The 23,877-nt window shown below is 33.6% G+C and overlaps 1 protein-coding gene across 1 annotated transcript; it reads right to left on the bottom strand.

Annotated features, from left to right (window-relative positions):
• Positions 1-8,491: 8,491 nt before the first annotated feature.
• Positions 8,492-13,666, bottom strand: LOC142231410 (uncharacterized). The gene has a single exon (XM_075302018.1). It carries the CDS (start codon positions 13,664-13,666, stop codon positions 8,492-8,494), a length of 5,175 nt encoding a protein of 1,724 aa, XP_075158133.1.
• Between the last annotated feature and the right edge of the window lie 10,211 nt (positions 13,667-23,877).

Raw genomic sequence — 23,877 nt, forward strand, 5'->3', positions numbered from 1 at the left:
CAAACCTTCATTGATAGGGTGGGGAGTGTTCTTTAGGATTAATTAGACATATTTATTTTATTTATTGAAATTTTATTATTTGTAATGGACATGTTTATGACATCTAGGCAGGGACCACACGTGGTAGGGGTGCGTGTTTTTCGGTTAATGGGAGTTAGGTGCCACGGGATAAGGGTGATACTTGTCTATGTAGTGGCGGAGGGGAATGTAGAGACGATGTATATTAGGTTGGGAGTGTGGACAGAGGGATGACCGTAGTTGCAATAAAGCTTTGGGGACGAAAATGTCGCCAAAGGTTAGCACGAAAGGGATATAGGAAAATGACAGACGGATAATGCTATGGAGACAATAATGTTTCCGGGGAGCCACCGTGGTGCAATGGTTAGCATGCCCGCCTTGCATACACAAGGTCGTGGTTCGATTCCTGCTTCGACCGAACACCAAAAAGTTTTTCAGCGGTGGATTATCCCACCTCAGTAATGCTGGTGACATTTCTGAGGGTTTCAAAGCTTCTCTAAGTGGTTTCTCTGCAATGTGGAACGCCGTTCGGACTCGGCTATAAAAATGAGGTCCCTTGTCATTGAGCTTAGCATGGAATCGGACAGCACCCAGTGATAAGAGAGACGTTCACCAATCTGGTATCACAATGGACTGAATAGTCTAAGTGAGCCTGATACATCGGGCTGCCACCTAACCTAACCTAAGGCATGTCTTTTATTGAAGAAAAAATTGCTTATATAAATATATTAAATTGTATTTAAAAACGAAGGAAAGCAGTTCTAATTTTGGAGTAAAAGGTTTACCACAAATATGTAAGATTTTTCCAAATGAATGAAAAAATTTCAACAAAATCATTCCATATATGAATTCAATTTAGTTAAATTTTTTCATTCTGTAGTATAGTGGTACATAAATATAGGAAAATGTTAACTAATATATGGAATGCATTGTACCTAATTTCTACGAAAATCACAGCGTTCAAACAAATAAAAATCTCTTTGGCGCTATACGAAGTTCAACTTTCTTGACAATGAGTTCATTTTAACTTAATGAAGGGGTTACTTTTTTTCTGGGTGTACAACGCTACGTCTCCCATGGATGTAGATGTTGAGGATCTTGATGATTCTCAGGTTCCTGAGAGTCCTCATGCTCCTGAGAGTTCCTGAGAATTTCTCAGGAGCCTGAGATTTTTCAGAAGCCTGGGAATTCTCAGGCTCCTGAGGGGTCTCAGCTACCTGAGAAATCTCAGGATCCTCAATATGCCATTCTAAGTGTCATTTCATGTAAGTTTTTTAACTTTATATTTATTGTATATTTAATTATTTATTAATTAATTTGTCATATTTATTTATTCATATGACTGTATTTTAGTCAATTTATAAGGCCGTATGTCCCCGCACCCATAAACCCTAAAAGTATCATCTAACTATGTTTCCATAGTTGAATACCCTATCCCTACTGTCGTTTCAAACATTATTGTCTCCATAGCATTATACGTCTGTAATTTTCCTATATCCCTTTCGTACTAATCTTAGGCGACATTTTCGCCCCCAAAGCTGTATTGCAACTACAGTAATCCATCTGTCCACACTTCCAACCTAATATACATCGTCCTTACATTCCCCTCCGCCACTACATAGACAAGTATCCCCCTTATCCCATGGCACCTAACTCCCATTAACCGAAAAACACGCACCCCTACCACGTGTGGTCCCTACCTAGATGTCATACACATGTCCATTACAAATAATACAATTTCAATAAATAAAATAAATATAATGTATAAATAATCCTAAAGAACACTCCCCACCCTATCAATGAAGGATTGTCCCTACATATGAGAGAAAAACTCTTACATCCTATCTTTGCCGTTTAGGCCCTACCTATAACGCTTTAGACCCACGTCAACGGGTCTCATCAGTAGGCTTATTACCCCCAACTAATAAAACTAATATGTAATACAATATATAATAAATAATAAATTAAATTAAAATTCAATTATAACAAAACAATTAAATAAAAAAATTCACTCCATTTCATTACGATGGAGGGATGATGGTGCTGAGGGCGACCGAGACTACAAGCTGCTTCAGATTAAGAAGGCTCACCTCTGCCGTCAGTTAAGTGCTAAAAAAAATTAAAAATTTTAAAATTAAAATAATATATATTAAAATAAAATAAACTGATATACTTACCAATTTGAGTGCCCGGACATACGGATTTTTTGAATTTTTGCCATCCTTTTTATATGCATTTAGAGCACTTCTTCGCAATTGAGGCATCTTCCCGGTATATGCACCGTCCCTGAAGGCAAGGTGAATTCTTCAATCTTACTCTCCACCCTCCGGTACGACTTAGCCATCTCGGACTTTAGACCATATTTAATTGAGGTCTTGTCCGAGATGGCGGGCTCCATATCAAGAAGATTGATTACTCGGAGCCACAAATGGTAATTTCGAAGAGACACTGCAAATAAAAATAAATAAATATAACATAAAAATAGAATATAAATAAAATGTTATTACATATAAAATAAATATAAAATAATAAATAAATATAATAAATTATTAATAAATAACTAAATATACAATAAATATAAAGTTAAAAAACTTACATGAAATGGCGCTAAGAATGGCATATTGAGGATCTTGAGATTTCTCAGGCTGCTGAGAGCCCTCAGGAGCCTGAGATTTCTCAGTAGCCTGAGAAAAACTCAGGCTCCTGAGAAATCTCAGGCTCCTGAGAATTCTCAGGAACATGGAAACCCTCAGGGGCCTGAGGACCCTCAGGAACCTGAGAATCTCCAAGATCCTCAACATCTATATCCATGGGAGACGCAGCGTTGTAGTCTCCACCGACAACAGCACCACAATCTGCTCTTCCTAGCTCCTCCAGCAACTCAGCTAAATTTTCTGACTGTATTTTAGTCAATTTATAAGCTTGTTGCTGGAGGAACTGGGCCGATTCGTCCTTTAATATATTTTAATATTTTTTGTAATAGTTTTTGCGACTGAAAAAAGTTATGTGGAAATATATTAATATACATATATATGTAATAATAAGAAATAATAATACTTATACCAAAAAAATTAAACGTTATCCTTCTGCAGCTGGATAGCGAATGACACTTTTACTTACCTATCATCACCATCATAACTAATATCATATAATTCAATAATAGGTACTTTAATTTAAATTCACTTTGATGGGCAAATTTAAAATAATATATATTAAAATAAAATAAACTAATATACTTACCAATTTGAATGCCCGGACATACGGATTTTTTGAATTTTTGTCATTCTTTTTATATACATTTAGGGCATTTCTTCGCAATTGAGACATCTTCTCCGGTATATGCACTGTCTCTGAAGATGAGGTGAACTCTTCTTCAATCTTACTCTCCACTCTCCGGTACGCCTTAGCCATCTCTGACTTTAGACCATATTTAATTGAGGTCTTGTCCGAGATGGCGGGCTCCATATCAAGAAGATTGATTACTCGGAGCCACAAAGGGTAATTCCGAAGAGACACTGCAAATAAAAATAAATAAAAAAAAAATAAATAAATAAATATAAAATAAAATAAAATGTTAATACATATGTAAAATAAATAAATATAATAAAATAATAAATAAATATAATAAATTAATTAATAAATAATTAAATATACAATAAATATAAAGTTAAAAAACTTACATGAAATGGCACTAAGAATAGCATATTGAGGATCCTGAGATTTCTCAGGTTGCTGAGAGCCCTCAGGAGCCTGAGAATTCTCCAAGATCCTCAACATCTACATCCATGGGAGACGCAGCGTTGTAGTCTCCACCGACAACAGCACTACCATCTCCTCTTCCTAGCTCCTCCAGCAACTCAGCTAACTTTTCTGACTGTATTTTAGTCAATTTATAAGCTTGTTGCTGGAGGAACTGGGCCGTTTCGACTTTCAATACAGTGAAGGCGTCCACTTGGCGGTGGTGTATTTTTAATATTTTTTGTAATAGTTTTTGCGACTGAAAAAAAGATATTTAAAAATATATTAATATACTTAAATATATGTAATAATAATAATTGATAATACTTACCATTATAATTCAATAGTAATAGGTACACACAAAAAATTTTTTTTTGATTTCAATCACGAAAATCGCGGATTCAATCATTTTTTTAATTGAAATGTCTTCAATCACGAAAATGATAGTATCAATCACCCATTTTGATTGAAAACCAACACGATTTTCAATTAAAAATTTAATTGACTTTTGTCACGGAATCAATTAATTGTGTGATTGAATCAATTAAAAACGTGATTGATTTTTTACATAAAATTCAATCACAGTTTTAATTGAATCAATTAAAATTTTAATTAATTTCACGACAAAAATCAATCAACTATTTGATTCATTCAATTAAATAATTAATTGAAATTGGCTATAAATTTCGATCAAAAAAATTATATATTGCGACCCCAAAATCGTATTTAGTTTTATTTGCAATATAAGAAAATATGTGTTTCTTATAAAACATATTTAATATATTATTATTTTTTGAATTATGAAATAGACAAATAAATTTTGTTCTTGTCATTTGTGTTTTGTTCTAACATCACTTACAAATACAATTACTATAAATAACAAGTATAGGGTGAAAAAATAAACTATATAAATCATTCACTTCCTTATCATAATAACCATGTCAGCATGTTCCTTCTAATATGTAGATGTGCCTAGATTTCCAATAAATCAGCAGTCTGTAAGCTAAATAAGTTTTTCTGAAAAAAAAAACAGAATAATTCGAATTTAATTTTGTTCAATTAAAAGTTAATTTTGTTAAACATTACCTGCATAGAATATCAAGTTCAATTCTTAGTTCCAGGTTGCAGATTTATAATCTTCTTTTGCAGTTGTAGTCTTTTAGCATAAAAAGGTGTATTAAGCAGCTCGGTAATTTAATTTTAGTAACAATTCCTTTCCAAATCCACACATTGAAATCGTCTATTACAATTTGAACCAATTTATTTTATGTAACGGTTCTCGAGTACTGATGAGACGCCAACGGGTCTCATCAGTAGGCTTATTACCCCCAACTAATAAAACTAATTTGTAATACCTATTACAATCTCAGGCTTCTGAGAAATCTCAGGCTCCTGAGAAATCTTAGGCTCCCGAGAAATCTCAGGCTCCTGAGAAATCTCAGGCTCCCGAGAAATCACAGGCTCCTGAGAAATCTCAGGCTCCTGAGAATTCTCAGGAACATGGAAACTCTCAGGAACCTGAGAATCTCCAAGATCATCAACATCTACATCCATGGGAGACGCAGCGTTGTAGTCTCGGAGGAGACTACAACAGCACCACCATCTCCTCTTCCTAGCTACTCCAGCAACTCAGCTAAATTTTCTGACTGTATTTTAGTCAATTTATAAGCTTGTTGCTGGAGGAACTGGGCTGTTTCGTTCTTTAATACATTGAAGGCGTCCACTTGGCGCTGGTGTATTTTTAATATTTTTTGTAATAGTTTTTGCGACTGAAAAAAGGTATGTAAAAATATATTAATATACTTGAATATATGTAATAATAATAATTGATAATACTTACCATCATAATTCAGTTGAAACGTGTTCAGTTGCAGCTGGATAGCGAATGACACTTTTACTTACCTATCATCACCATCATAACTAATATCAAATAATTCAATAGTAATAGGTACTTTAATTTAAATTCATTTTGATGGGCAAATTTTATGGGATATTTATATATATCAGGGCTGTTTTCTTTTAACACTGGATGCAGCATTTGTATGAGCTATCCAGAACATCGCTGCACTGGTGTTCTATCCAGAACATGTCATCAGTGCAAGTCGAGTCGGTGTTACCAGATTGCATTTTGATAAAGTGACGCTTTTTAGATTCACAATAGCAGTTTATTCCCAATAAACACAAACGTTTGAAAAATGCTAAATTTCAACAATTTTTCAAACATTTTTTCAAAGGATTAGGGTAATATTCAAGTTGAGAAATTGTTGAGAAAATCGCGTTCTCAACAAAAAACAGACATTACCCTCAACAGTGAAATTCAACACATTAGCAATAATATCTCAAGTGTTATCCTCAAATTGAAATGCATCGCTACTCAATAATTTGTCAAACAATTTTCGATGCGAGTCAAATTCAAAATTAACATCGTTGCAAATGCTTTTCAACCTAAATTTGTATGAATGATATCCCCACTTCAAATTGAAAGTCAAAGCCAAAATTCTATGAATTTTGTATAATTTATTCATTTTCATCAAAATAAAATATATAATAATACACTACACTACAATACCAATTGATAAATAATAATCTTATTAAACATATCAACAAATAAGAACAAAAAAAAAAAACAAACAACAAAACTTTAAATATCTTAAACATTATTAGTAAACACTTTTGCATTGATATTTCGATTTCCTTCCTTTTGGTTCCTTCCTTTTATTAACATGCGGGCAATTTGAAATTAGGAACGTACTGGACCGCGTGATAGAATTGATTTCCAGCAGAAGGAATTCACAAAATATCCATTTTAAACTGATCATATCATATGCATTAAACTGACGATGTGATGCACATTTTCATCCAGAAGTTGGTGATTTCAACAATTTGTTGTTTTTAACAATTTTAATTGGTTGCACTTGTAATGCTTCTGGAAACTTTTTCTTGTCGATAAGCCACTCATTTTTCATTGGTCAGCTTCTTATTGTTTGCAAGAATGTAGCATCCAAAGATTTTAGTTTTCTGCAAAGAGATTTAAATTTAGTGACTTCTTTAAAGTGTTGATTTAATTTTTCATATTGACGTACCAATTATTATAAACTATTTGAAGCAGTTCCAGTTAATTGTCCACCATTTTTTCATTGGTCAGCTTTTTAATGTTGTCAAGAAAGTACAATCCATAATTTTAGTTTTCTGCAAAGAGATATACATTTAGTGACTTCCTTAAAGTTTTATTTCATTTTTTTATTTTCACTTACCTATTTTTATAAACTATTTGGTTATTTGCTTAAATTTTCCATTTTTTTTATTTCTTGCAATTGACCACGAACTTCGTTGCACAAATAAGTATTGAAAACCACGTGGTTTTTTCGTTGCATTTTAGGGTAGTGTTTTGTCAAAGTTTTCTCATATTATCTTCAACACCTTTTCAAAGATTTCGTCAACAGTTTTGCAAATTGGAAGTAATTCGCAAACAATTTGAAGATGTATTGAAGATGAGCTATGTCAAGTCAAGTTGAATTTATGTTGAAAATTATATTTACACTCAAACTGAAAAGTTGTTGCATTTGAAAAACGCTCATCCTGTGTTTATTGGGTTGTGACTAATTTATCGAATATCATGAAATTCAAAGTGACACAGTGTCATGAATAACCGCAGCAGTACATATTTATAACTATTTGAGCATTTCATACAATAATTTAATAATAATTTAATAATTTAAGATTTCACTTGTTTTCTGTGATTGTTTTTAAACAGCTGATGAAAGTGTTGCATATTTTTTTGGAGATGTCCTGGATAAACGAGTACTCTGTTTTCTTTTAGTCCGTGACTGCTTAGGGTATCCAGTACAAAAAGAAAACAGCCCTATCATAAACTTGATTCAGATTTAGATATGTATGACCCGATTTTCCCAAATTTGGCTGTTTGCACAGAACCACAAAGTTGATATGTCGCCCGTAGAACAACTTAGATTTTCTTTATATTTTTACCCGTTCAAACATTGCCTTTTTAAAAACCCAACGACCGAGTAAAAATTCAGTTTAAATAATTTGTTTTATTACAATAATTATTTTCAATGTAACTATGCCGAACAACAAGAGTTAATATTCTATTTGTTTTAATATAACAAGTTCAAACATTGTTTTCCTTTATTCGAGCAACGCGTTGGTGACAAACAATAATCGACAACTAACTTTAACTTTGATCATCTCTTCCCACTGAACCACGAAAAGAACCAAAAGATGACAGTTATTGATATGTATGTATGTACATACATACATGCATTCAACCAATGTATCAAATTTGCAAGCATTATGAAAAACAAATAACAAGCAAAAGCATAAACGATATTTATGCTTTGTTGTTGTTGTTGTTTTCTTCAACTATACCCACGACCAACATAAGCAGTGGGAAGAGATCGATCAAACCAAAACAAACTATAATAACTAATGTAACATTAAATGATCGAAAACAAACGAAAAACGAATATAGGTCATAGAACTAAAAGAGAGTAAAGTAAATAAACGAAATGAATTTGAAAGTAAATATTAGGGTGGGGAAACATTAAAGGGATGTAAATAAAATTTAAATAAAGAACAATTAAACGACTAATAAAATAAATAGTGAAGAATAAATAAAATAAAAACAATAAATTAATAAATATATAAATTAAAGTAATATAAATGACATAAAATACGATCTGCCCCAACATTCTCCCGCCGTTGAAACCTCCATGTTTCAAACCTCTTCATTATTTGGTAGGGGAGCCACTTTGTGAATTGGCCGAGTACAAATTCCAGATTTAGTTTTCAGTTCAACCACACGAACCTTTCCATCACGGCCTAGAATAGGTTTTGTAACACGAGCTAGTAACCATTGTTGTGGCGGAGTGTTGTCTTCATGTATTAGAACTAGTTGCCCTTCTTTTATGTTGTTATTGTCTTTGAACCACTTTGACCTTTGTTGTAAAGATAGCATATAATCTCGGGACCACATTTGCCAAAATTGTTGTTTCAAAAATGAGACCCTTTGCCACCGAGACAATAATGATGATTGGGATGAATCGATATGTTTATCGGGAACTGCAACCAATGAAGAACCAATAAGCAGATGACCAGGCGTTAGGGCTTCACCATCATTGGGATCGTTTGATATTGGAGCGATGGGGCGCGAATTTAAAATTGCCTCAACGTCAATTATGACTGTTTGTAGCTCTTCGAAAGTAAGATATGCTTTGCCAACGTTCTTTATAAGTAGCGTTTTTGTAGATTTGACGGCTGCTTCCCACAGTCCGCCAAAATGTGGGGCACGGGGAGGTATAAAACAAAATTCGAAACCAAGTTGACAACAAAGTGATTTCATGTCGTGGACCACATCATCTCGAAAAAGACTTTCTTTTAATTCTTTGATTTGGTTACGTGCTCCAACGAAATTAGTGGCGTTGTCGCAATACAACTTTTGGGGTATGCCACGTCTTCCAACAAATCTTTTGAGACACAAGATGAAATTGTTTGTCGATAGGTCCGAAACTAGTTCTAAATGAACTGCCTTGGAAGTGAAACACACAAATACAGCTATGTATGTTTTATAAGGCACTTTTCCTCGGATACGGTACGACGTCATGAATGGACCACAAAAATCAACACCAGCAATCAAAAATGGGCGTTGAGCTCGAAGTCGATCTGATGGCAAATTTCCCATCAACTGTTCCATCAATTTCGGTTTGTAATGAAAACAATGAACGCAATTGCGAACAACTTTGCGTACAACATCTCTGGCGTTTACAATCCATATTTTCTGGCGCAATAGTCCCAACAACACTTTTGCTCCAGCGTGTAAATGTGAGCGATGAACATGCTCAATATACAATTTAACGAAGCGATGGTCTTTTGGTAATAGTGCTGGAAATCTTGCATCATATGGAATGGGCGCTTGGGACAAACGACCACCAACACGAAGAATTTTGACTGTGGTTGCTCCAAGTGTCATCTCATGTACAAATGGTGAAAGTTTTTGAAGCGATGGGTTTACCAGACCACCATTACTCAGTGATTTGATATCGGCACCAAAACACCACATCTGGATGTGAGCCACAATTCTCCAAAAACCTTCTTCTAATTCATCTGGGGACAAATGAATTACATCAGAAATATTCACATCTTTCTTAGCAGGACATCTGTTGAATATACGAAAAATATAAGCAATTATTCTAATAAATTTAATATAGGAAGAATGCTTATCGAGAAGGTCATCTATGATGTTGACTTCTGATGAATTTGCCACAAAAACAGCTGCCTTTCTACGTTCGAGAATTTCGATGTTCAATTGTTCTTCAGTTCCGGGCCATTTTGTAATATCTTCTTCCAAAAACGAAGGGCCACTAAACCAAATGGTATTAGAAATTTCCTCCGCGCTACATCCACGCGAAACCACATCAGCAGGGTTACTCTTCGAAGGGACGTGTCTCCAGCTAACATTTCTTGTTTTCTCCTGTAGTTCAGAAATACGATTTGCCACAAAACAATTCAACGTCGACGAATGTAATTTAAGCCATTGTAGTACGATTTTGGAATCAGTCCAAAAATATATCGATGAGACAAAACTTGAAATTTTTGGTTGTATTTTGAGCCATGTGTTATTCAGCAATACTGCTGCGCACAATTCGAGCCGTGGTAGTGATTGTGCCTTAATTGGGGCCACTTTGGATTTTGCAATTAAAAGGGTCGTTTTGTATTCTCCCTTAAGACAAACTCGATAGTAAATACAACAACCATATGCTCGTTGCGAGGCGTCAGCAAATCCGTGAATTTCTCCAAGAGTATCATTTGAGGTTAAAACATACCTGGGGACTTCAACTTTATGTATGTAATTTAAATCCGATTTAATTTGGAGCCATAATGATTTAAGATGTTCAGTTAATGGGTCATCCCATCCAATGTTTTGCACCCACATTTCTTGAAGAAGTATTTTGCATCGAATGACAATGGGGCTCAATAGTCCAAGCAAGTCATAGATTTTTGATACAATTGACAAAACAGATCTTTTTGTAGGATTCATCACATCTGGTAACTCGAATCGGTAAGTAAAAACGTCCTCCTTGGGTTTCCAAGACATACCCAAGGCTTTTGCAACTTCATCTTCACTTGTTTTAATGGTGATTTCTGCATCTTGATTTGAACCGAACATGATGTTATTGCTGTTCCATTTTGCTAACTCAAGGCCATGGAAACTTAATATTTTTACTAGCTCGTTTTTCTTTTGAGCCAGCGTTGCAAGGTCGTCAGCGCCGGTGAGTACATCATCCACGTATAAATCGTTGCGCAAAACTTCAGAACCACAAGGATGCGAGTGCGAATATTTATCTGCAATGAAAAACAAACTACGAATCGCCAAAAATGGGGCGGCAGATAAACCGTAGGTAACAGTATTCAGTTGATATACCTTTAAATGTTCATCTTTTTGATTTCTCCACAATATGAGTTGATATTTTCTATCATTTTCATCTATTCGAAATTGTCGATACATTTTAGAAATATCAGCAGTAAAAGCATACTTGTGTAAACGAAACGAAAATAGTGTGGTGATCAGGTCTTGTTGTATTGTTGGTCCAACCATCAAAATATCGTTCAATGATTTATTTGACGAACTACGAGAAGATGCATCAAATACAACTCTAATTTTTGTTGTAGTACTTTGTGGTCTCAAAACACAATGATGTGGTATTATGTAATAGGTACCACATAACGGTTGATTATAGAGCGACATGTGACCCAGGGACAAATACTCATCCATGAATTCTTTATACATTGACTTCAATTGTAGATCACGATCTAAACGTCTTTCCAGGGACAAAAAACGTTTTCGAGCAGCTTCGAACGAATCGCCGAGACATTTGGGATTTTCTTTAAATGGCAAGCGGACCACAACTCTTCCATCAAAATCTAATTTAACATTTTCAACAAAGTGATTTTCACATGCTGCTTCTTCTTCGGACAACATATTGGGATTCTTTTCGTATTCTTCTACTTCCCAAAATTTTTTTAGAGTTTTATCAAGATCCACTTCTAAAGAATTGACCATCAAATTGCATGTAAAATTAGATCTCGCTTGACCAGTACTTGCGATACCACCAACAATGTATCCAAAAACAGTATTGGTAAGGTTTGGCATACCATATCCAAGAGAAATTCGACCATCAAGTAATAAATCAAAAAATACTTCAGCACTCAAAAGAATGTCAATATGTTGCGGTTTGAAAAACAATGGGTCAGCTAACGGTATATCGGTGGGAATTTTCCAATTTGAAGTATATATGTACTCACCGGGCTGTACAGATGCAATTGTTGGGGTAACAGCAAAAGTTGAGGACCACTGGAACGAACTAATTCTTGATTTTATTGTAGCGGACACGGTAAATTTAATTCTGGTTCTAACTTCTCCAATTCCCGAAACTTCTTGTGAATATGGTCGAAATTTAAGCCGAAGCCTTTTTGCAGTTTCTTCTGAAATGAAATTGAGTTCGGAGCCGGAATCAAGTAAAGCTCTTACCGGTTGAAAAGTTCCACAATAATCTTTGATGAGAACCACAGCAGTCGGAATGATTGCCCTTTTACATGAGCGAGCCACAAGCGAAACTGGATTTTGATTACTAGTTGAAGGTTGCACTGTAGTAGTATTCGAAATGGTTGACTGTCCCGAGTTGTCTGGACTAAAAATGTGCAACACTGAGTGGTGAGTTGAATTACAAAATCTGCAACGTGATTTTGATGGACATTTTGAAACCATATGCCCCTTTCGCAGACAATTAATGCACAGGCCACCGCGTTTTACAAAATTAAAACGATCGGGAACTGCTATTGCCGAAAACGAAGAACAAGTTTGCAGATAATGATCAGTTGAATTACAATATACACAATTTGGATTTGAATTGACGAAAGTATGGGCAGTGCGATTAAAATTTTGCTTGGGCTTGACAAGTTTTGCTTTTTCACCAAATTCTGTCCTTTTTCCATGACTTTCGAGAAATTGACAACGAAGACTCAAAACATCATAGCAACAATCCCAAGAGGGCAACGATTTATATTCTTGTTTTTCATCATAATTCTGTTTCGTATCTGCATCCACTTTATTCAAAACCAAATGTACTAAAATTGCGTTCATAACATCTGCTTCAGACCCAAGCGACAACAAAGAACCACGAACAGCCGAAACAGTGTCAATAATATTCCGCAATGATGAGCTATCACCTTTTGCCATTTTCGGAATATCGAAAAGAGTGTTGATATGTTCCAAAAAAATCAATACCTTATTGTCATAACGTTCCTGGAGCCGTGTTAGTGCTTTCGGGTAGTTTTCCTCTGACACTTGAAAAGCTTCAACAACTGCCAAAGCGGGACCACTGAGACAGTTCAATAAATAATTGAATTTATCAACTGGGGTAATAGTTTGATTTTCATGGACCATGTTGTTAAATGTCGAAATAAATCTTTTATACTCGCCATATTTTCCATCAAAACGAGGCAATTTCAACGAAGGCAAACGAGATTGTGTTGAAATTCCGGCAATTGAAGCATTCATCAAAGTAGTATCACCAGGTATAGAACTACGACTTTTGTTCAGAAGGCCCAATATTTTTGCCTTTGCTGTTATGAAAAGTTCTTCCAAATCACTCCTCGATGTGTCAGCCGGACTAAGTGTTTCTATTTGAGTTTGGATGTGGCACAACTGTTTGAAGTATGATTCCAAAATTTGCAAACGACACTCTAAAATAGTGGAATCTACTTTTGCACCATCTTTTTCTACCTTTTTATGCATGTTGCTGATATTCCTCTTCATAGAGCTACGTTGCTGTTTAAGAGAAGACAAATCAGCACCACTTGCTTCTTCAGAAGCATCATTATCGTCTCTCGTCATTTTGCAAACTTAAGAGAACGTCAACGACGAAAGAGAAAATTGCGTTTCTTATATTTCAGGAACAACAATTTTGCAATTAGCGCTTTCCAATAAATATGGCGCTAATTTCCACTAAATTGGAATTTTATGTATCACCAAGCCAAGCTTTATAATTGTTACCTAACAACAATTCACTTTGATTCTGCTAAGAAACTCCGAGTTGAATTTCTTTCAAAATAATTACGACGGCAGCAATTAAAGTTGGTGTCCAAAGGTACAAAACTAACAGGATTTAACATCAGCAGTAGGGGCAACGAAAGCACGAATAACACAACAATGATGAAATACCCCACACCACTTCAAATGTACGAAAACCTTTTTCCACAACAAATTATTTTCAACTTTAAACACTGACCGTCCTGTCACGGTCGCCAAAATGTTTGCACAGAACCACAAAGTTGATATGTCGCCCGTAGAACAACTTAGATTTTCTTTATATTTTTACCCGTTCAAACATTGCCTTTTTAAAAACCCAACGACCGAGTAAAAATTCAGTTTAAATAATTTGTTTTATTACAATAATTATTTTCAATGTAACTATGCCGAACAACAAGAGTTAATATTCTATTTGTTTTAATATAACAAGTTCAAACATTGTTTTCCTTTATTCGAGCAACGCGTTGGTGACAAACAATAATCGACAACTAACTTTAACTTTGATCATCTCTTCCCACTGAACCACGAAAAGAACCAAAAGATGACAGTTATTGATATGTATGTATGTACATACATACATGCATTCAACCAATGTATCAAATTTGCAAGCATTATGAAAAACAAATAACAAGCAAAAGCATAAACGATATTTATGCTTTGTTGTTGTTGTTGTTTTCTTCAACTATACCCACGACCAACATAAGCAGTGGGAAGAGATCGATCAAACCAAAACAAACTATAATAACTAATGTAACATTAAATGATCGAAAACAAACGAAAAACGAATATAGGTCATAGAACTAAAAGAGAGTAAAGTAAATAAACGAAATGAATTTGAAAGTAAATATTAGGGTGGGGAAACATTAAAGGGATGTAAATAAAATTTAAATAAAGAACAATTAAACGACTAATAAAATAAATAGTGAAGAATAAATAAAATAAAAACAATAAATTAATAAATATATAAATTAAAGTAATATAAATGACATAAAATACGATCTGCCCCAACATTGGCCATACACCCAGAAAAAAAGTGTCTTCAAAACTAAAGGAAAAAATTTTCATCAATTTAGTAAAATTTCTTATAAAATGATAATACTGACTTCCTTTACTATAGAAAGCGCGTGGGTTGGTGTTTTAGTTGGAATCACGATGTTATGGAATACGGAGAGATTGTTAAAAAATAATGTAGTAAAATATTGTAATAAATAACATATAAAATATATAAAATATTTGTTACTTTAAATTAGTGAGATAAATTTTCATTTTTTGAAAATTATTAAACAAAATAACAAACAATTAGTCTATCAATGTTCGTGATGGTGTATAAAGACAATTAATATTTGTAGGCATTGAAATTGTAAAAGGACAAAATCGTTAGGCAGCAACGTACAAGAAGAAAAAAGAAATGCGTTTTTCAGTCGATGCTGTTGATTCTTAATAAATGTAAAACATTTCTTTTTTCTTGAAGAGAACTTGCTTGTAAACCAAGGTAAGCAGTTCCAATTTTGAAGTAAAATGTTTAGCGCAAATACGTAAGATTTGTACAAATGAAAGAAAAAGTTCAATTAATTTTTTTCATTTTGTAGTATAGTGGTACAAAAATATAGGAAAATGTTTACTAATATATTGAATACATTCTACCTAATTTCTACGAAAATCATATCGTTCAAACAAAAGAAATGTGCTTTACGAAGTTCAACTTTGTTCACAATGAGTTCATTTTAACATAAAAAGCGGTCACTTTTTTCTGGGTGTAATAGCCTTATTTATTACTTACTCCAATATAGAACAATGTAATCATTTATATTCATTGATATTCCTTTTATAGTAGCGGAATTGGGACTACCATTATTTTAGAATTTAGGGTACATATATATTTCTTTTTCACAGGTTCAACAACATGAACAGTATGATCGTAATTTACCGCGATAAACAAAAAAAAGGCAATTTGTATACGTTATATAAATTTGAAAATTATCATGAAATTTGTGCCGTACTGGGCTTAAATCCAGCTATGGTTCCACATTATAATAACATCTGTGACAAACATTTTACAGAACGAAAACTGTACAGGAACCAAATGAAACCATGTGGGATACCAACGAAACTAATGGAGGAATATACCATATATAAACCATAGTAACCCAGACGATGATATTGATGTACGTCCATGTAAGTTTGTTATTTTATATATGCCATTTACCATGGTGGAGTAATTTTTGTTTCCCGACAGCATCATCGTCAGAGGCTGCAGGTGCAGAGGCAGAACTGCATCCAGAGGTTGCAGGAGGTACGAATCCAGAGCAAATGATTTTGGAACCATATTGGAACAATAGCAGTCCAACCTCATGTAAGTCACATTATTGATCTCATATTTAAAATTTCATTAAACTTTTCCGTACAACGCAATATATTCATCAGTACTATTTCCATGGAAGTAATGATTATGTTAGCTTCAACTTATCAGGTATGTATAAGTATTTTGAAATATTTTTTATTTCATAATAATGTTCAAAATGCAAATATGATAATATTATGTATTTTTAAGGCCCATCTGTTGAAACACTTTTACGACATGCACCTGAAAGAATTCCGCAGGAAGGAATTTCACAGCGGATGAAAAATTGTTTGGCATATTTCTCCAGAAACTTAACAACGTATGAAAAAAGGGTATGCATAGCATCCGACGAAATGAATGTCAATGCTATGAGGGGTCCTTTCAATGAAGTGAGGAGAATTAGGGTATTCCACATGAGTAGCGTAGCGACGAGACAGTGGTCTAGGGTGATTGCTTACTACTCAATGCAAAGGTCAGACAAATATGGATTAAATGCGGACCAACTTAAAGATGTTTTGCAAGCGGTAGGACAAGCAGGATTTAAACCATCATTTTATTGCAGTTATACATTATCTCAAATCAGAGTAGCTTGTATTGAGGAAGCCCAACTCTTCAAATTAAGACCAGGTAATATATTCATTTATTTCCAAGTTTTCTTATTAAATGTTTTATGCATTTTCAACATAATACATGTTATAAATCAAGCAAGAAAGTACATTGTGGAGGAGCTAATTGACGTGGAGACCATACCTGAGAGAATTCAACTCAAATACGGAGCATATTCTAAACGTTTTGCGCTATTTTACGACAAGAATGAAGGAAACTACGCATTTAACGAAGACTTTTTCTCCTCCGAATTTGCGAACTTTCAATCCCACACCGTAGAAGTTAGGGGCATTTTAATAAAATTCCATAACCTTTTAAATTCAAATTTTGCAAAATATGACTAAATATATATTTATGTCAATATTATTTTATTTTTTTACTTTAGAAACGATCGATGAGTATGTCCAATTTTTCATGCGGTATGAAGCTTTTACCAACTTGGCATACTCACTAATTGGTATTAATGCGGCGGCTATTACAATTTTTGGCAGATTCGACCATGTTCATAGAATCAAATGTAGATTTCTAACCACTATATGGTTAGAACAAGTATTTTCCGTGTGGCGTCACAACTTTCCTACTAGAGCTACGTCCTTATATCCCACTTTATATATTATTGGGAGATTATACTCCCAATATTATATAACGGGAACGCCATACACGGCAAGGTACTTCGAATATATTAATGATCTTGAAAAAGAAATGAAAATACTTGAAATAGGTTATAAATAATATTACAATTTCCAAACCTTATTATTTTTTTTGCAGTTTTTACCTGAAATAATTATAAGGACCTATAGCAACATGGATTACATGTTCAAAAATATCATTGAAAGAATATCGTAGCATTGAAGGAATATCGCAATTACACGATGGGTGTATACAATATCAGCAACCATTTCCAAAGCTAATAGTCTCGTAGACAATGTACCTACTCTCACCATTGGAGCTAATATGATTTTGTTACGATAATCCAATCTTTCGGCAGTAGTCATTTAACGGAAAATAATTTTCAGAAATTTTAAAAACATAAATAGCTTTCGGCCAAAGACTGTAGGCAATAACAATAACAAATGTTTATCTTCTTCTTTTTGGCCAAGCCAAGTGGACGCCTTCAATATATTAAAGGGCGAAACGGCCCAGTTCCTCCATCAACAAGCTTATAAATTGACTAAAATACAGTCAGAAAACTTAGCTGAGTTGCTGGAGGAGCTAGGATGAGCAGATGGTGGTGCTGTTGTCGGTGGAGACTACAATGCTGCGCTCAGGAGCCTAAGATTTCTCAGGAGCCTGAGATTTTTCAGGAGCCTGAGTATTCTCTCTCCTGAGGGCTCTCAGCAACCTGAGAAATCTCAAGATCCTCAATATGCCATTCTTAGTGCCATTTCATGTAAGTTTTTTAACTTTATATTTATTGTACATTTAATTATTATTTATTAGTTTATTATATTTATTTATTTTATATATGTAATAACATTTTGTTTTATTATATTTTATTTCATATTTATTTATTTATTTTATTTTGTTTATTAATTTTATTTATTTTTTATTCATTTTTGTTTGCAGTGTCTCTTCGGAATTACCCTTTGTGGCTCCGAGTAATCAATCTTCTTGATATGGAGCACGCCATCTCGGACAAGACCTCAATCAAATATGGTCTAAAGTCCGAGATGGCTAAGTCGTACCGGAGAGTGGAGAGTAAGATTGAAGAAGAGTTCACCTTGCCTTCAGGGACGGTGCATATACCGGAGAAGATGTCTCAATTGCGAAGAAGTGTCCTAAATGCATATAAAAAGGATGGCAAAAATTCAAAAAATCCGTATGTCCGCGCACTCAATTTGGTAAGTATATTAGTTTATTTTATTTTAATATATTTTATTTTAATTTTAAAATTTTTAATTCATTATTTTTAATTTTCTTTTTTTAGCACTTAACTGACTGCAGAGGTGAGCCTTCTTAATCTGAAGCAGCTTGTAGTCTCGGTCGCCCTCAGTACCATCATCCCTCCATCGTAATGAAATGCAGTGATTTTTTTATTTACTTGTTTTGTTATAATTTAATTTTGTTTTGCTATAATTTAATTTTAATTTTATTTATTATATATTGTAATAGGTACGTATTACATATTAGTTTTATTAGTTGGGGGTAATAAGCCTACTGATGAGACCCGTTGGCGTGGGTCGAAAGCGTTATAGGCAAGCCAAGTAGGGCCTAACCGGCGAAGACAGGATAGGTGTAGGAGTTTTTCCCTCATATGTAGGGACAAACCTTCATTGATAGGGTGGGGAGTGTTCTTTAGGATTAATTAGACATTATATTTATTTTATTTATTGAAATGTATTTATATAAGCAATTTTTTCTTCAAAAAAAGACATGCCTTAGGTTAGGTTAGGTGGCAGCCCGATGTATCAGGCTCACTTAGACTATTCAGTCCATTGTGATACCACATTGGTGAACGTCTCTCTTATCACTGGGTGCTGCCCGATTCCATGTTAAGCTCAATGACAAGGGACCTCCTTTTTATAGCCGAGTCCCAAAGGCGTTCCAAATTGCACTGAAACCACTTAGAGAAGCTTTGAAACCCTCAGAAATGTCACCAGCATTACTGAGGTGGGATAATCCACCGCTGAAAAACTTTTTGGTGTTCGGTCGAAGCAGGAATCGAACCACGACCTTGTGTATGCAAGGCGGGCATGCTAACCATTGCACCACGGTGGCTCCCCGGAAACATTATTGTCTCCATAGCATTATGCGTCTGTAATTTTCCTATATCCCTTTCGTACTAATCTTAGGCGACATTTTCGCCCCCAAAGCTGTATTGCAACTACAGTCATCCATCTGTCCACACTCCCAACCTAATATACATCGTCCTTACATTCCCCTCCGCCACTACATAAACAAGTACCCCCTTATACCATGGCACCTAACTGCCATTAACCGAAAAACACGCACCCCTACCACGTGTGGTCCCTACCTAGATGTCATAAACATGTCCATTACAAATAACACAATTTCAATAAATAAAATAAATATAATGTATAAATAATCCTAAAGAACACTCCCCACCCTATCAATGAAGGATTGTCCCTACATATGAGGGAAAAACTCTTACATCCTATCTTTGCCGTTTAGGCCCTACCTATAACGCTTTCGACCCACGCCAACGGGTCTCATCAGTAGGCTTATTACCCCCAACTAATAAAACTAATATGTAATACGTACCTATTACAATATATGATAAATAATTAAATTAAAATTCAATTATAACAAAACAATTAAATAAAAAATTCACTCCATTTCATTACGATGGAGGGATGATGGTGCTGAGGGCGACCGAGACTACAAGCTGCTTCAGGTTAAGAAGGCTCACCTCTGCCGTCAGTTAAGTGCTAAAAAAAAATTAAAAATAATGATTTAAAAATTTTTAAATTAAAATAATATATATTAAAATAAAATAAACTAATATGCTTACCAATTTGAGTGCCCGGACATACGGATTTTTTGAATTTTTGCCATCCTTTATTTTTTAGCACTTCTTCGCAATTGAGGCATCTTCCCGGTATATGCACCGTCGCTGAAGGCAAGGTGAACTCTTCTTCAATCTTACTCTCCACCCTCCGGTACGATTTAGCCATCTCGGACTTTAGACCATATTTAATTGAGGTCTTGTCCGAGATGGCGGGCTCCATATCAAGAAGATTGATTACTCGGAGCCACAAAGGGTAATTCCGAAGAGACACTGCAAATAAAAATAAATAAATAAATATAACATAAAAATAAAATATAATAAAATAAAATGTTATTACATATAAAATAAATAAAATAAAATAATAAATAAATATAATAAATTATTAATAAATAACTAAATATGCAATAAATATAAAGTTAAACAACTTACATGAAACGGCACTAAGAATGGCATATTGAGGATCTTGAGATTTCTCAGGCTGCTGAGAGCCCTCCAGAGCCTGAGATTTCTCAGTAGCCTGAGAAAAACTCAGGCTCCTGAGAAATCTCAGGCTCCTGAGAATTCTCAGGAAGATGGAAACTCTCAGGAGCCTGAGGACCCTCAGCAACCTGAGAATCTCCAAGATCCTCAACATCTATATCCATGGGAGACGCAGCGTTGTAGTCTCCACCGACAACAGCACCACAATCTGCTCTTCCTAGCTCCTCCAGCAACTCAGCTAAATTTTCTGACTGTATTTTAGTCAATTTATAAGCTTGTTGCTGGAGGAACTTTAATTTAAATTCACTTTGATGGGCAAATTTAAAATAATATATATTAAAATAAAATAAACTAATATACTTACCAAATTGAATGCCCGGACATACGGATTTTTTGAATTTTTGCCATTCTTTTTATATGCATTTAGGGCATTTCTTCGCAATTGAGACATCTTCTCCGGTACGCCTTAGCCATCTCTGACTTTAGACCATATTTAATTGAGGGCTTGTCCGAGATGGCGGGCTCCATATCAAGAAGATTGATTACTCGGAGCCACAAAGGGTAATTCCGAAGACACACTGCAAATAAAATAAATCAAAAAAAAAGTAAATAAAATTAATAAATAAAATAAATAAATATAATATAATTAAATAAAATAATAAATAATAATAAATAAATATGATAAATAATTAATAAATAATGAAATATACAATAAATATAAAGTTAAAAAACTTACATGAAATGGCGCTTAGAATGGCATATTGAGGATCCTGAGATTTCTCAGGTAGCTGAGAGCCCTCAGGAGCCTGAGACTTCTCAGGAAAATGGAAACTCTCAGGAGTCTGAGGACTCTCAGGAATCTCCAAGATCCTCAACATCTACATCCATGGGAGACGCAGCGTTGTACACCCAGAAAAAAGTAACCCCTTCATTAAGTTAAAATGAACTCATTGTCAAGAAAGTTGAACTTCGTATAGCGCCAAAGAGATTTTTATTTGTTTGAACGATGTGATTTTCGTAGAAATTAGGTACAATGCATTCCATATATTAGTTAACATTTCCCTATATTTATGTATCACTATACTACAGAATGAAAAAATTTAACTAAATTGATTCATATATGGAAAATTTTATTGAACTTTTTTCATTTGTTGTTGCTGCCTAACGATTTTGTCATCCTTTTACAATTTCAATACCTACATGTATAAAAAAATAATAAACCATTTTTTTCACAAAATACAGAATATTACCTGATAATTGAAGATTTCAAAATGAAGACGGATGAAAGGATTGTTATTCAGCTGGTGTTTTCTTTCTTTATACACCATCACAAACATTGATATATTTATTTTCAAAAAACCAAAGTTTTTCTCACTAATTTAAAATAACAAATATTTTACATATTTTATTTGTTATTTATTATATTATTTTACTATATTATTTGTTAACAGTCTCTCCGTACCAGTCTACCATAACAACATGATTACAACTAAAAAAAAAAACAACCCACGCGCAGGTACACCCTCACAAAAAATCGCTTCTGTCAAAATTTTATTTCTATACAAAATTTTCTCAAAATTTTATTTCTATAGAAAATTTTGTCAAAATTTCATTTTTATAAAAAATGCTGGCAACATTTTATTTTTATAAAATATTTAGTAAAAACTTTATTTCTACAGAAAATTTTTTCAATATTTTATTTTTATAGAAAAAATTGTCAAAATTTTATTTCTATAGAGAATTTTATTTCTACACGCTCACAAAAAATCGCTTCTGTAACATATACTCCCAAACATATTTTGCTTCAAGCATATACATTTTTGGCTATTGCCCAAACATTTATATGTTTGATCTCTTCCAATATATAATATGTTTGAAAGCATATTGGTCTAAACAATATATGTTTGGGTAGTCTAAGTTCCAAACATTTTGTATTTTTCCATCCAAATTCGATAATGTTGTCTTCCAAAAAACAATATGTTATTATGTGAACATATAATATGTTTGGAAGCATTTTGCACCCAAAAATATTATATGCTTAAAAAAAATTCTCCCAAACAATATTGTGCTCAAAATTTTATTTATTTATTTATATATTTACAATCATAACGAATTATGAAAATAAACAGGTAATATAGGTGCTAACAACATAGGTTTTCGACCTGAATGCTCAAAATTTTGTTTCTGCCTAATTGTATATTCCCCCACATCTTTCTCACTTTCACGAGATTTTTTAGTTCTTAGCACCTTTTTCTGTAATACAAACATTGTAGAAGAAATTATACAATTGTATGATTTTTTTATTTTAATTTTACCTTTTGCCGGACGGGGATTCGAACAGCGGACCACACAGTTTGTAAGGATCAAAGAAATAGCTGATCAAATGCCCAAGGAAAAATAAAATGTTAATTTTGTAATAACAAGCAACAACCACCAACTTAATTCAATATCGCTCCCTGTTAAATAGCGCTCCAAGCTACTAAACACATATATGTTTATAGGCTATTTCTAAATTAATATATGTTTGCATCCAAGCATATTATATTTACAAACATTTTATGTCCCAAACATAATATGTTCTAACATTTTAACATATATGTCCCAAACATGTTATGCTAGTTTATGAACATTATATGCTTGCACTCAAAAATATTGTGTTTAAAAATTTGTGTTCCAAACATATAATGTTTATAGCCAAACATATGAAAAACAGTCTTTTTCAACCGTGTAGATAAAAGTAATCTAGGAAAATTTCCTATATTCTAACCTTCTTATTCTAACCTCCTTAAGTTTTGAAAGGATTGAAGTTTTATTCGTATGTATGATTAGCTTTCTATAATAAAGGAAGTCAGAATTATCATTTTATAAGAAATTTTACTAAATTTGAGGAAACTTGGTTTTAGGTCGGTTTTTGTTTATTTGCATGGATGCTTTGTTATCAGTGAATAAAATTTTGTTGTTCAGAAGTAAATTCTTATACCCAGCGAAGAAAACAGTACTAGTAAAATTCCTTTCCGTTAATGAACTATTCAGAACTGCTTTCAGTTTAGGATTATTTTACTGAAACAAGTAAATTTTATTATTACACACAAAAATTTAACTTAATGAAAATAAAATGGC

The sequence above is a fragment of the Haematobia irritans genome, chromosome 3 (assembly GCF_050003625.1).
Source record: "Haematobia irritans isolate KBUSLIRL chromosome 3, ASM5000362v1, whole genome shotgun sequence".
NCBI classification, from domain to species: Eukaryota; Metazoa; Arthropoda; class Insecta; order Diptera; family Muscidae; genus Haematobia; species Haematobia irritans.